We start from the raw sequence: 12,192 nt of genomic DNA, 5'->3' as shown, positions 1-12,192 counted from the left end.
ACTGTGCCCTCCCCCAAGCTTGCTGAGGGCCCGAGGCTGTTTATTTCCTAGCAGGGATGGGTGTCTCATCCTCCCTCCCCCTCCCTGTCCCTACCACACGCTTCTGAGGCTGCCAAATCAAATCAGCCCCTGCACCCGCGCCAGGCTGGCATGGCGGCCAGCAGCTGACGGGAACGAAGCCAGGCTCAGAATATCCCAATGCCTGTGTCTGTCCCATGCCTGGGTATGCTTGTCAGGTGGGGGTGGGGAGGGGCAGCCGGCCCCTGGGCAGTGCCTCCCAGAGAGACTGGGATTTCTGGATGCCACCGGGCTGGCGGAACCCTGGAGACCAAACGAGTGGTCTTTGGTGTGTCCATCAGCATTCTGGGAGCTGTGGAAGTGGTGCCGATGAGACACGGGTTGAGGGGTCCATTTGGAGCCCAGACAATTAGGTGCCCGGCTGGGGTTGCAGGCTCACACACGATTGTATACATTTAGGGTTCACAGCAACCCTAGCTGGGAGCCCAGCTCAACGACTATGTCAGCTGGATACTGCAAATCCCCGTAATAGATGGAGAAACTGAGGCTCACAGAGAGGGCTAGCGAAGTTCCTTGGAGAGAAGCAGAAGCAGAGGGGGCCTTGGACGGGGTAAAAATGTAGTGGATTCCACTTCTGAGGGGCCCCTGGCTGAAGGAAGAAGCTGGGCCTTGTACTCAGAGTTGAGAGACAGAGAATATGCCAGAGCTAGAGGCGCCCAGGGAAGCAGGGAGCAGGAAAAGGGTGTGGGGAGAGAGCAGGGTGCAATCAAGTTGGGTTCCCTGGACGAGGCTGCCTGTGGACAAGAAGCCAGGGGTCTGCTGGGGTCTGGGTCGGGGAACAGGCTGGGGAGAAGGACTGGCAGACCTGAGCCCCTGGCCTTTTTGTCTCTGCAGCCAACCAGGACCTCCTTGCACAGGAGCCATTGCCCCCAGGAAGTAGAGACGCCCGACTGGAGGTGAGAGCTCAGCAGAGGGAGGAACGGGTAGGCTTGGGGGGCACAGGCTGGGGGTCAGTCTGAGCATTGCCCCCACCCCTGGGAGAACTGGGAGGCTGGAGCCGAATCCAAGCCCCACCCCCTCCAGCCCAGGGTCACCCCACACAAAGACCACCAGCCCCACCCTATTCCTGCCTGGGATTTCCTCGCCTAGGGTCACCTGAGAGTAACTTGGGACTCCTCCCTCACCCTCCCTACCCTCATCCCACAGTTTCCCGGCGGATTGTCTGCCTAAGCACTTCGTGAATGTGTCTCCTCCTCTCCATTCCCACTGCCTGCCCCAGTCTGGGGCTCATCATCTCCCCCTGGACAGCTCACTGCTGTCAGCTTTCAGTTGTCCCCGACCTCCATGTTCCTGTCCGAAGGATCTTCCTAGCACGCAAGCCTCAGCTTGTCATTTTTCTGCTAAAAAAAGTCACCATATTACCCAGCCCCCTGCTTCCTCTGCCGCCCCAGCCAGGCCACAGACCTGCTTTCACCCATTCCTGCCTCCTAGAACCACTCTTGCTGGCCTCTTCCTGCCTCAGCTTCCCAAATCCTTCTGGGTTCAGCTCTAGCCTCCCCTCCTCCAGGAAGCCCTCCCAGCCTTGCACTCCCTCCTCTGAGCTCTCCTGCCCAGGCAGCCAGACACTTGGGCATCTGCTGTCTGTGCCATTAGCGTCCTGTTTTCTCCACTGTGTGACTCTGTATGGCTTCCTCTCCGAACTGTGAGCTCCTTGAACCCAGGGACTGTGCTTTTTTTTGTTTCTCAGTCTTACTGAATGCATTTCCTTTGAAATGAGGGCTGCCATCCCTAGCCCCTGACCGTGCCTTGAGGTGCCTCTTATGGGTTTTCAGTGCTCAGAGGGGCCTTGAGCGGCAGACGTTAGGTGGGCTGGGGTGGTGAAGGTGGGCATGGAGGAGGGTGTATGTATAGTGGACCAAGCAGCAAGACCAGCACGAGGCCACTCGTGTGCCCAGGCCAGGCTGAGAGGAAGTGGAGGCTGCTGCTGTGTCAGCCCCTCCTCTGTGCCAGGAGCTTCAGACCCACTTCCCTGTTAATCCTCATAACCTCCCTACGAGTAGAGGCTGTTATTCTTTCACATTTGGGGGAACTGAGACCTACCGGGGTCACACATTGACCTGAGTCCAGGCAGAACAGAGAGTGGAGCCCAGATGTGTCTCCTGCCTGACCCACGCTCCTTCTCTCCCAGCCTCCAGTGATACTGGGAAAGGAGAGGCCCACACAGGGCCTGGGGGCGGGGGCGGGGGCCAGTGTGGGCTCACTGCTGGGACGTGGCACTGAGCCCTGAGAATGTCCCTACAGCTGGGAGCTGGGGTGTGGGGGGCGGGGGGGCTGGAAAGTCATTATTAATTTATTTACGGCCAATCCCTGTGGGGCGGAGCTCCTCCAGAGCTGGGACAGATGGCGTTCCTGGGAGCCAGCAGTGTCTCAGCAGCCACTGCCACTCGCCAGGAAAGACTGTATTTGTCATCCTCCCAGGAAGCCATGAAGGAAGAGGGCTTTGGAGAAGCCGAGACCCTCCTGGACAATGGGAGCTGGGCCCTGAGAGAAGATGCCACGCCCAGGCTCCTTGTTTATGCCTCTTGGCACAGCCCCCTTTGCCTAGGTCCTCGCCCGCTCCCTGCACATCCAAATTCTGCCCCTCTCTCCCGGTCCTGCCAAGCTCCACCTTCGCCACGGGGCCTTCCTGGGCCACCCCCATTCGGTCCCTTCGTCTCTGTTCTCTCTCCACCTCTCCTTTGTCTGGGTCCTGCTGTCCCATCCTCTTCAGACCCAGGATCTTCGTCTATGAGCCCGCAGCTCCGTCCTGCCCCTGCCCAATGCCACGCCCACCCAGAAGATGGCAGGTGTCTGTCCAGCCTCTCGGCAGAGCCTACTCTGTTTCTGGGTCCCGTTAGTACCCCATCCTGAGCGCCAGACCCACGCTCAGTCCTGCTGGGAGAGAGAGGTTGCCACCCTCAGGGACTCCCCAGCATAGAAAGGACAGGGCTGGAGAGAGTAGGGACCCTAGGGTGTTGCTCAGACTATAGGAACAGCTGGAGGGAAGCAGGGAACAGGGGTGGGGAGATGACATGAGCCCTCCCATCAGGGCAGAGGCTGGAGAGACAAGACAGCCTCATCTACTGGACGGACCATGGGGTCGAATGGGCATGAATTCAAGTCCCAGTTTCACCACATCCTGGGTGTGTGACTTCGGGCCAGTACCTTAACCAGCCCGAACATCTGCTTCCTCGCCTGTCAAGGGATAAGAAGCTCCATCGTTATTGGACATAATCACTTATTAGACATAATTAGACAGAATTGCTGCTGGGAGAAGTCGCAAAGACAGCATGTGTGAAGTTCCTGGACCATGGCAGGTCCTTGGAGGCAGCTGGCACCCTCCCCACTTCCCTCAAGGGTGAGCTCCTTGGTGCCAGGACTAGGCTGTGACCTGTGAGACAGGGGGCACTGCAGGGCTGAGCTGGGGTTCGTGCAGATTCTGTGGGCACTGCACATGCTCCTAGCACTGGCGGCGTGACAGCCAGGGAGCAGGGCTGCCAGCACCCACCCCACCCAGCAGTCGTCTGTTCAGCGCACCCGCTGGGACAGCTGCCTGGCCCCTGTGCCAGCTGGCCGGCCCGGGGGTGGGGCTCTTTGACTCAGCCTGGAATCCTCCTTTGGGGCCAGGGCCATTGTTCCCTCTGGGTGTCCTGTAGTGAGCCCAGCACACTGGGTCCATGCCCTCTCTGTGTCAGCTCTCGGGGCCCAGACGGGGGCTTGGGTGCCCTAGCTGGGGGAGGGGCAGACACAGACAAGGGCGCAGGCGTCCACACTAAGCACCTGAATGCTCTGCCCGCACTGGCTCCTTCATGGCTACCCATGAGATAAGTAAAGGCCCCTTGGCGTGGCATCGCCAGCCCTGCCCGCTGGGCCCCGCCACGTTCATCCCTAAGCCGCAGACATGGCAGTGCTCCCTCCCCAGAACACCAGCTCTTCTTGGCCTCACTGCATTTGCTCGAATTGACCATTCTCTCTGGGGTGACATTCCCACTTTCCCCCTCAACTACTACTTTTTAGATGTCACCTCCTCTGTGAAGTCCTCTCAGATTGCTCTCTCTACCTAAGGTCAAGTCAGTCTTTTCTCTTTCCTGGGCACTCACAGCCCCCAAGCTTCCCTGAGCTTACAGTCAGGTAACTTGTTATCCTGTGTGGTTAATATCCCTTCCCATCCAGTTGTAAACACCTGAGTGGTAGGAACCTGGGCTATCTCCTTGGTTTCTCCTGGGTCCATGTGGGGCCTGGCACAAACCTGGTATGTAGTAGATGCTCAATAAACGTTTCTTGATTGAATGGGAAGGACTGTGAGGGGGGTCAAGTAGTTCCCAGAGGGGGCAGTTGCTGGATTGGTGCCAGTCTTGGAGACTTCCTGGTAGAGGAAGCCTTGGGACTCTGAAGGATGGGGAGGGTCAAGGCCGCTCCAGCTGATGAGAGATCAACTGGACCGTCAGACAGGTCCATGTGGTCAGCTTCTGAGAGGACACCTGAGGGCACAAGGACCAGCACAGGACTGGGGGCAGCAGAGAGGGGGCCTCGTGAAAGGACTCAGCCCTAGAAGGGGCTGCGGGAGGCTGGTCCGGTGTTGAGAACCCAGCTCCAAACACTCTCCTCCGCCCTGCATCCTGGGCTAAGGGCCACTTGGTCTCAGAGTCTGGGCTGAGGCTGAGGTCACTGGAATGGTGACCTCAGGACGGTGAATGAGTGGCCCCAGCATGGTGGGAGAGTGATAGGTAGGGCTGAGAGCCCGGGGGGTGTTGTAAGGTAGGACTGCCGTGGGGGCAGAGAAAGCCTTTGCAGGCAAAAGGAGCAGCCTGTGCTAGGGCATCCGTCCCTCTGGGAGAAGGGCTGACTTGTCGGTGGAGCCCAGGTGACTAGGCGGGGAGCATGGGAGTGAGTCTGGAATGGCTGCTGTAAGTGGGACTTCTCGGGTCTGTATTTAAGAGTCTTGAGTGAGTGCTTCTCACTGGCAGATGTGCCAGCCTCCTCCTAGATTCTGCACATCAGGAGCAAGTGGCTTCAATGATGCCCCATGGCCCCAAGGGAGCTGCTGTCAACAACTCAGAGTAGCATCTGGCATCCATAGGGGCCCTGAGGCCCCGCCATCTGTCTGTGCGCACCTGTTGGGCTGCCCAGGCCTGGGGTGTGCGGGGACTCGGGGCTGGGGAGGCGGTCTCAGCTGCCACTCCAGCCCGCCTCTCTGTCTGGCTGTCCATCCATCTGTTCATACCCCTGACTGACTGAGGACAGGGCAGAGATGAGCAGACGCAGGTCCTGTCATCAGAGAAGCCGAGTCTGAACAGTAGACTCAACACCAGAGACTTAACACCCAGAGAAGCCATAAGCTGACACTGAGTGAAGCTTGTGCGCAGGCCAAGGCCCAGGGAGGTCTGGCTTGTTGTGGGTGTGTAATGGAGGCTCAGAGAGAGCTAGGGACCTGCTCAGAGGCGCACAGCCAGTCTGAGGCAGTGCTGGGCTAGGTGCTTTGGGTCCAGGACGAGGTTCCTCTGGCCAGCGCCCCCCCCACCCCAACCCCCGCCTGGCCCTTGGCTGTAAACACAGAGAGAACAAGTTCCGTTTCTCGGGAAATATTTATCTCAGGCCGTGTGGGGAGCGTGTGCTGGCCTCTGCGTGTCCTTCCTGCGGGATGACCTGGGGCAGGAGGTGAGGGGGCTTGGCAGCTGTTGGGGGCAATCCGTGGGGCCCAAAGGCAGGGCAGGAAGGGCGTGCCCTGAGGCTTTGCTTGGAGCCAGAATCTGAATACTGGTTTGGAGGAGAGGAGAGAAACCAGTTTCTCTCCAAATCCAACATAAACTTCTCCTTTCTCACTTCCTATCGTCTTCCTTGTCAGCCCTGCTCTCCTTGGTTCCTGCCTCCAAGCCTTTGCTCCAGTCTCGTGCCCCTACCTGGGGTGCCATTTCTTTTTCCTCTAATTTCCAGCTCTCAGCTGCCTTCCTCTGGGAAGCCTTCCCTAACTCTCTAACCCCCTAACCCTTTGTCCTTCCCTGTCCACTGTCTGTCCCCCTCCTCTGGCTCCCAGCAGCTTCAGACTGAGCCCTTAGACCAGCTAAGCTCTTGTCCCAAGCTATTCAGACAGTGTAGTCAGCTTCTTCCAGGCTGCCCCCGGGTGCCCCTCCTGGGAAGCACAGGCCTGGGTACTCTGAGGGGGGCAGGGCGCAGAGGCCCTTTCAGGGAAGCCAGGACAGGCTGGGAACACGGAAGCACAAGCTGAGACTGGGTGAGGTTTACTCAACAGGGGGAAAATCCCACGGGTCCAGCCAGAATGAGGGGCAGAGGGGCCCAGGGCTCTGCTGGCCAGCTCTGGGGCTTTGGGCCGTGTGTCCCAGGCCGGGCCAGGCCTGGCGGGAGCCCTGACAACAGGAAATCCTTGGGAACAGGCAGTGGCTGAGGACTCAGAGCACAACAACAGGAAGCAACCTTGACAAGGGGCAGCAGCTCTGGTGACTGCCTTGCGTGGCGGGGGAGAAGGGAGCCTGTGGCACCCAGAATGATGTCAAGGTGACATTGAGGCACTGACTGTGGGGCAGGCGGTGATCTTCTGAGTGTGTGACGCTGAGTTTGTGACAAGTGACCTCAATCATGGGACGCCGAGGGGAGAGGGGTGAGTCATTGAGTGTGACACTGGGTGTGACAGTGACACTGAGTGTGTAACACCACTGGTCGAAGGCTGAGAGACAGTGGGTGTGCCACCAAGTGTGTAACATGGTGACACTGAGTGACTTTGGTTTTGTGATGCTGGGTGATACCAAGTGTGTGACACATGAGGGTGTGACAAGGAGGATCAAATACGTAAACACGGACAAAGGACACTGTGCGATGACAGGTGTGGTGCTGAGTTTGTGGTTCAAGTGTCTGACACAGAATTGTGAAGCTGCGTGTGTGCCCCAAGCACATAGTGAGGCTGAATGTGCAACCGAGAGTGCGACATGGAGTGACATCAAAGGTGTGTGAAAACCAGTGTGTGATGCTGTGTGACCCTGCACCTGACATTGAATGTGTGGTGCTGTGTGTGATGGTGGTGACAGTGTGAAATGTGAGCACATGGCACTGTGTATGACACTGTCATGGGAGACCGGATGGGTTCATCGAGGGAAGCGACACCCTTCAATCTGTGATTTTGAAGGATCGCTGTGGCTGCAGAGCGCTGGTGAAGGATGACTTGGAAGGGCTGACAGGAGGCGGGCAGACAAGCTGGAGGCTACTGCAGCCCCGGCAGTGGCGCCTGGGCTAAGGGGGTGGCAGAAGACTTGGAGAAAAGTTGATGAACTTTGGAGATACCTGGAAGGTAGAAATGCAGGACTTGCTGGTAAGTGAGAGGATGAGCCAGTGGGAAAATGGAGGGTGGCTCCCAGGTTTCTCGCTTGAAGAACCAAGTGATGGAGCGCGGAGATGTTACCGAGACGGGTGAAGCCTGGGGGAAGGTCAGGGTTACTGGGACGGGAGGGAACAAGGAGGCAGAAATGAAACTTGTTTGGACATGAGTCAAACACCCAGGTGAAGAGGTCCAGTGAGTGGCAGGGGCCAGGCTGGGGATATATTTGGGAGTTGGCAGGCATAGCTGGTTTATGAAACAGTGGATCTGGCTGGAGAGGTAAGGTCTGAGCCAGTCCCTGAGTCCCGCCTACTCCATCATCTAGGCCGGGGGTGTGTTAAGGAGCAGCAAAGACACAGAGGAGGAGCCCAGGAGTGTGGTAGGGGAGACGTTCAAGGGAAGAGGGAGGCTGCCGCACAGTGAGGTAAGGGCGATGGGGCAGCTGTGCTAGTCGGGACCACGTGCACAGGTCTGTCGGACAAGAGCCCTGTTGGAGTCCTGGCCAGGTGGCTTGGTTGGTTGAAGCACCGTCCTGTGCACCAAAGGGTTGTGGGTTCAGTGTCCTGTTGGGGCGAGTGCGGGAGTCAACCGGTCAATGTTTCTCTCTCACATCAATGCCTCTCCCTTCCTCTCTCTCTAGGACCCATAAACATATCCTCGGGTGAGGATTAAAGAGAAAGGTGGGGCCAGTAGCCAGATGGCCTGGGCAGATGGTGAGAGGGAGGTGAGGACAGCATAGTCAGGCCTTCGAAGCGCTGTCTGTGGCGGGGTGCAGAGAAGGGGCATGGGCCCTGGAAAGGGGTGTGAGTGCAAAGGAGAGTACAGTTCTTTATTATGGAATATTTAAAAACAGTAATAGAAAGGAGAATATAGTAAACTTGCCATGCGTCCATCACCTAAATCTAAGTTACCAAGATATGGATACATTTAGTTCACCGATCCCTCCTTCCTCCTTTTTTTTTCATTTTCTTTCCTAAAGTATTTTATTTAAAATTTTTAAGACCTGATGGGCGTAACTCTGTTAGTTGGACATTGTCCTGCACACTGAAAGGTTGCCAGTTTGATTCCTGGTCAGGGCACATGCTTGGGCGGTGAGTTCGGTCCCCAGCCAGGTGTGTGTGAGAGGCAACCAATGTTTCTCCCGCACATTGATGTTTCTCTACTTCTCTTTCTCCATAAGAATTTTATTTTTCTGATATTAAAAGTTAATAAAGACTTGTTTCAATTAACTTGAAAAAATTTTTAATTGTGGTAAAATATACATAACATAAAATCTACCATCGTAACCATTCTTAAGGGTTCATGTAGTTCAGGAGTGTTAAGTAAGTTCACACTGATGTGCAGCCAATCTCCAGAACATTTTCACTTTGCGAAACAAAACTTAAAGAGCTCCCCTCACCCCAGATCCTGGCAACCACCACTCTACTTTCCGTCTCTATGAATTTGACTACTCTAGGCTCCTCATGTGAGTAGAATCACACGGTATTTGTCCTATTGTGACTGGCTTACTTCACTTTCCATAATGTCCTCTAGGTTCATCCGAGTTGTCACTTGTGCCAGAATTTCCTTCCTTTTTGAGGCTTAATGATATTTTATTGTATGTACACACCACATGTTCATCCATTCATCCACTGATGAACACCTGGTTTGCCCCCGCCTTTTGGCTGTTGTATATGATGCTGCTATGAACATGGCTGTACAAATATCTCTTCAAATCTCTTCAACATTATGCTTTCAATTCTTTTTTTAAAGATTTTATTTGTTTATTTTTTAGAGAGAGGGGAAGAGAGAGAGAAAGAAAGAGAAACGCCAATGTGTGGTTGCTTCTCAGGCGCCCCCTATTGGGGACCTGGCCTGCAACCCAGGCATGTGTCCCGACTGGCAGTCAAACCAATGACCCTTTGCTTTGCAGGCAGGCACTCAATCCACTGAGCCACACCAGCCAGAACATGCTTTCAATCCTTTAGGATATACACCCAGAAGCGGAATTGCTGGGTCATATGATAATCTTATTTAAATTTTCTGAGGAACATCATGTTGTTTCCCATAGCAGCTTTACCATTTATATTTCCATCAGTAGTGTACTAAGAGGGCTCCAATTTCTCCATATCCTCATCAGCACTTGCTATTTTCTGTCTCTTTTTTGTTTTTTATTTTTTAAAGTATATTTGATTGATTATGCTGTTACAGTTGTTCCATTTTTTTCCCTCCCTTTTATTCCCCTCTGCCCAGCATCCATCCTCCCTCCAGCATTCCCCCACCTTAGTTCATGTCCGTGGGTCCTACATATAAGTTCTTCACTTCTCTATTTCCTGTACTATTCTTAACCTCCCCCTATTTTGTACTGACCATTTATGCTGCTTATTCCCTGTAACTTTTCCCCCATTCTCCTCTTCATCCTCCCCCTCCTTCTCCCTGATGATAACCCTCCATGTTTTCTCCATTTCTGTGATTCTGTTCCTGTTCTAGTTGTTTGCTTAGCTCGTTTTGGGTTTTTGGTTTTTTTTTTTATTTTTAGGTTCAGTTGCTGATAGTTGTGAGTTTGTTGACTTTTACTGTTCATATTTTTTATCTTCTTTTTCTTAGGTAAGTCCCTTTAACACTTCATATAATAAGGGCATGGTAGCCCTGGCTGGTGTAGCTCAGTGGATTGAGTGCGGGCTTCGAACCAAAGTGTCGCGGGTTCAATTCCCAGTCAGGGCACATACCTGGGTTGCAGGTCACAGCCCCCAGCAACTGCGCATTGATGTTTCTCTCTCTCTCTCTCTTTCTCCCTCCCTTCCCTCTCTAAAAAATAAATAAATAAAATCTTTAAAAAAATAAGCTCTTGGTGATGATGAACTCCTTTAACTTGACCTTATCTGGGAAGCATTTTATCTGCCCTTCCATTCTAAATGAAAGCTTTGCTGGATAGAGCAATGTTGGATGTAGGTCCTTGCCTTTCATGACTTGGAATACTTCTTTCCAGCCCCTTCTTGCCTGTAAGGTTTCTTTTGAGAAATCAGCTGATAGTCTTATGGGAATTCTTTTGTAGGTAACTCTCTCCTTTTCTCCTGCTGCTTTTAAGATTCTTTGCTTATCTTTAATCTTGGCTATGTAATTATGATGTACCATGGTGTGTGCTTCCTTGGGTCTGAGCTCCCTGGACTCCTGGAAGTTTATTTCCTTTGCCAGCTTGGGGAAGTTCTCCTTCTTTATTTTTTCAAATAAGTTTTAAATTTGTTGTTCTTCCTCTTCTCCTTCTGGTACCCCTATGATTCAGATGTTGTAATGTTTAAAGTTATCCCGGAGGTTCCTAAGCGCCTCCTCATTTTTCCTGAATTCTTATTTCTTCATTCTGTCTCAAATGAATGTTTATTTCTTCCTTTTGTTCCAAATCACTGATTTGAGTCCTGGTTTCCTTCCCTTCACTGTTGGTTCCCTGTATATTTTTCTTTATTTCACTTTGCATAGCCTTCACTTTTTCCTCTATTTTGCAGCTATAATCAACCATTTCTGTGAGCATCCTGATTACCAGTGTTTTGAATTCTTCATCTGATAGGTTGGCTTTCTTCATCACTTAGTTCTATTTTTGGAGTTTTGATCTGTTCTTTCATTTGGACCATATTTCTTTGTCTTGATGCACCTGTTACATTGTAAGGGGTGGAGCCTTATGTTTTCATTGGGGGGGGAGGGCAACCCATGTTGCTGCACTGTGGTTCTGTATGTGGGGGAGAGGTTGGAAAGGGAACAGTGCTGCTTGCTCAGCTGGATTTCAGTCACTTCCTCCACTACCCACCAGCAAATTGGGCCCCTTTGGTGCTGATTCCTGGGTTGGTGGGTTTGTACACTCTAGGACCCTGTGGGTCTCTCCAGTGAACTCTCCTGTGAGGCTGGGAGTTTCTCTCACCCCTGGAACCCCCACAGATTTTTTCAGGCAGAGGTTTTGAGGCTTTCTTTTCCCCTGCTGGAATCCTGAGTTGTGCAGTCTGTCTTGCTCCCCAGTTGTTCCTCCTGGTTTATCTGCACACAAATGTGGGACCGCCTGGTCCTCCAGCCACTACCTTGTCTCAAGTCCTCTCTGCCCTGGCTGCCCATCTCTGCCCCTCCTACCAGTCTGAATGAATGTTTCTTCTTTAACTCCTTGGTTGTCGGACTTCCATACAGTTAGATTTTTTGACCGTTCTGGTTATTTTTGTTTTTAAATTTGTTGTTGTCCTTCTTTTGGTTGTGTGAGAAGGCAAAGTGTATCTACCTGTGCTTCCTTATTGGCCAGAAGTCTTTTTTTTTTAATTTTTGATAGTAGTCATCCTAATGGGTATGAGGTGGTATCTCGTTTTGGTTTTGATTTGCCTTTCTCTAATGATTAGTGATGTTAAGCATCTTTTTTCACTTTCTTTTTCCCCCCCCATTCATCTATCTTCTTTGAAGAAATGTCCATTCAAGTCCTTTGCCTATTTTTAAATCAGTTTGTTTGTTTTATGGTTGAGTTGTAGGACTTTAGAAATATATTCTGAATATTAACCCCTTATTACATATATGATTTCCAAACATTTTCTTTCATTTTGTAGGTTGCTTTGCTGAAGTCTTTTATTTTATTTTTTAAAGATTTTATTTATTTATTTTTAGAGAGAGAGAAAGGGAGGAAAAGAAGGAGAGAAACATCAATGTGTAGTTGCCTCTCAAGTGCCCCCTACTGGGGACCTGGCCCCCAGCCCAAGCATGTGCCCTGACTGGGAATTGAACCAGTGACCCTTTGCTTCGCAGGCCTGTGCTCAATTCACTGAGCTACACCAGGCAGAGCTGCTAAAGTACTTTAAAGTAAATCC

General features: G+C 52.5%; 1 protein-coding gene across 4 annotated transcripts in view; it reads left to right on the top strand.

Annotated features, from left to right (window-relative positions):
* Positions 1 to 12,192, top strand: part of PDE2A (phosphodiesterase 2A) — a 90,795-nt gene that overhangs the window by 35,995 nt on the left and 42,608 nt on the right. The window contains exon 2 of one of the 4 annotated variants that reach the window (XM_045817965.1): positions 913 to 974. The exons of 2 other annotated variants lie outside the window; for them this stretch is intronic. In XM_045817965.1, coding sequence (XP_045673921.1) covers positions 913 to 974 — 62 coding nt within the window. Of the gene's footprint in view, positions 1 to 912; positions 1,002 to 12,192 lie in introns of all 4 variants that reach the window. One more of the 4 variants, XM_045817964.1, reaches the window with a different exon arrangement.

The sequence above is a fragment of the Phyllostomus hastatus genome, unplaced genomic scaffold (assembly GCF_019186645.2).
Source record: "Phyllostomus hastatus isolate PE091 unplaced genomic scaffold, TTU_PhHast_1.1 phas_scaffold_317, whole genome shotgun sequence".
NCBI classification, from domain to species: domain Eukaryota; kingdom Metazoa; phylum Chordata; class Mammalia; order Chiroptera; family Phyllostomidae; genus Phyllostomus; species Phyllostomus hastatus.
Note: the sequence above shows the minus strand (reverse complement) of the source record. Positions and strands in the feature narration are given on the sequence as shown.